The 2,682-nt window shown below is 45.4% G+C and overlaps 1 protein-coding gene across 1 annotated transcript in view; it reads left to right on the forward strand.

Moving 5' to 3' along the window:
- Positions 1 to 2,682, forward strand: part of abca1b (ATP-binding cassette, sub-family A (ABC1), member 1B) — a gene marked incomplete at its 3' end in the record, with an annotated part of 35,622 nt that overhangs the window by 17,030 nt on the left and 15,910 nt on the right. Inside the window, 1 exon segment of the mRNA XM_014012163.1 lies at positions 465 to 554. Within this exon segment, the coding sequence (XP_013867617.1) occupies positions 465 to 554 (90 nt within the window).

Genomic DNA, 2,682 nt, shown 5'->3' on the forward strand with positions numbered 1-2,682 from the left:
CACTACAGTTGCGAAACTGTGTTTTTTCGACATTAACAGAATATCGACAAAGTTTTGCGCACATTTGTAATGGAAACACAGCTTCTGTTACATCCAGAAGAGAAACTTCACCAAAGTGAAACATAAATCTGTGGATCTGTGTTTGATTACTCTGCCTGGCTTTCTCAAGGACCAGGATGTGACACAAAAATCTGAATTATGGAACTGAAAGTGAAAGTAGTCAAACTGAATTTTTAATAAACCGAAATACAGTTTCAAAGCAAATTAATTCAGATACAAAACTTTAAATTTAGTTTCAATTTAGTGAAATTTGTTTTAAAACCAATGAATTCAATTTCAAATTCTGCACATTCAGATTCAATCTGAGCAATTCAAATTCAGTTCCTGCTGGCACAAGATTTATCCCATACCTATCCTCTGATCAGGTTTGAACTGAAACTAAATGAAGTATTTGTGTCTTTCAGAGGGACGTGGGTTCTGACCCGGAGGCCGTCCAGCAGGTGGTCCGGGCCACCAACAACCTTCTGGACAGTCTGGGCTCCCTGGCTGTGGAGGTAAGGTCCTTCCTGACGAACACACAGGGACAGCTTTCTGCAGATTTGAAGACGTGTCTCTGAGTGGACAGAGTCAGGGTCCTCGTCCCCCCCGGCCTCGTTCGGGGCCACAGGGTTTAACTTGGCAGCTCTGAGTCCCCGTCGCTCTTTGTCTTCAGATAAAAGCTGCAGCTAAACAAAGACCTGAACGTCTCAGAACAACAAACACTCAGCGTCCGTCCACGTCCCGCTGAGACGCTGCGGTCCTGCAGGGGCCAGCTTCGGACGGAGACTCAGAGAGACCATCAGGGGTTCTGTCTGGACTCATTACTGGGTTCATGCAAGACCTACTGAGGTACCTGTGCATGARGGACATTTGTCTCTGCTGCTCTCCTGACAGAGTCCTCTGAAATACTTTCGAATGAAATAAGTTTTAAAGCCCAGAGTTTGGTCTGACAGGCTCCTCTGAAATATTTTGAAATAGAATAAGTTTAGGAATGATGGACATTTGTCTCTGCTGGTCAGAGTGAAGCGGAGACTTTGTAGGCCTGAGTGGACCAGTGGATCTGGACTGGGATCAGGGTTCGAGTCTCGGTGTTTACACGCTGAGAACCGAAAGATAATCAGAGGAAAGTTGAGTCAGCTTGTTGTTTTTACCCCGAGGTTATCTCACACACACTGTAACTCTGGCAGGTTTAACCGGGGAACATGTGATTGCTTGTGTTCTCTGGGTTTTTGGGTTTCTGCTGAGTCAGCATCAGAAACCGTGACAACACTTCCTGTAATCTAGAGAAAAGTGCAGATTTCAGGACTTTTCTCCATCGTTTGGGTTTTCAGGATGTTTTTTTTTTTTTGCTCGTGTTTCTGACGTCATCCGAAAAAAAAAAAAAACTTCAGAACCCCGACTGTCACAGAAACAGCAGAACTACCTGACAGGTGTCCACCAATCAGGAGGCTGAACCTCAGGATGAGCTCTTATTATCTGAACATTAGACCTGAGACAGACCTGTAGCTGCAGGGCAGAAGATCCTGAACCTGATCCTGGTCCGGTCAGGTCTTGGCTCAGAGACGTGACTCAGAAGCAGCAGGATAAAACCCTGGTCTGCTCCTTTAAACCAGTGACCTCTGCCTCTGTTTCACTTCTGCTTCCTCACGTAGWTGACCTGCAGTAGCCTCCTCATCCTCATTTAGTCTCTGTTCCCTCTCACACAGAGACTCACCAGGCTTCAGTGAAAACACTTCTGAACTCGGACTCAGAAAACTTTAAGAAAGTACAACAAAATGTGAAATTATCACAAAGAAACACTGTCCAAGGTCTCACTGGACTCCTCCCACATGCAGCCAGGTGCTGCTGATACCCCTCACCTGCCTTCAGAGACCCACCTGCAAATAAAACCCCATAAGACTCGTCCAGCTAGGCCYTCCCCCGCCAGGTTCAGTGTTGCCAGACTTATGATAATTGTTGTATTTGTAGGATAATTTTGCCCTCTGTACGATGTACGATCAGTAATTAAAAAACCCCATATTATATGATAATTTGGCCGTTTCAATGCGTGACATATTGACCCGACACACGGCTCGCRGACATGAGAGGTGGTGGGTTGCCAAACACAGCGGTGCCAATTTAGCGACTTTGTCGCTGTGTTTACAGAGTTTTCAGACCCTCCAGACACTGTTTTTCAGAAAAGCAACAAGTGAAAATCTAGCGACTCTGTTTCTGGTGTTATTGTTGGTGTTAGTTATGCAGACTCTGACATGAACACAGCCGGTGCTGCTGAGAGCTCCTCCCTGGTCCCAGAGCACCGACAGGAGGCTTCTTCACGCTATGTCCCTCCCTGCTGCAGACAGATATCCATCCCATCCAGACTGGAAACGAATCAATTCAATTCGATTCAATTCGATTCGATTCAATTCAATTCAGTTTATTTATACAGCTCCAAGTCACAACATATGTTGTCTCAGCTGTAGATAAAAAGAACAATGTAAAGAAGAAAGCAGCAGATTGTGTTGAATCACTTCATCACAGTCTCCCATCCTGAGCAAACGGTGGAGAGGAAAAACTCCCTGCTAATCAGGAAGAAACCTCCAGCAGAACCAGGCTCAGGACAGGAGACCAAAATATTTTATGTTGAGGAGAGAAACCTGAGAG

Source organism: Austrofundulus limnaeus, unplaced genomic scaffold (genome assembly GCF_001266775.1).
Source record: "Austrofundulus limnaeus strain Quisiro unplaced genomic scaffold, Austrofundulus_limnaeus-1.0 Scaffold89, whole genome shotgun sequence".
Classification (NCBI taxonomy): Eukaryota; Metazoa; Chordata; class Actinopteri; order Cyprinodontiformes; family Rivulidae; genus Austrofundulus; species Austrofundulus limnaeus.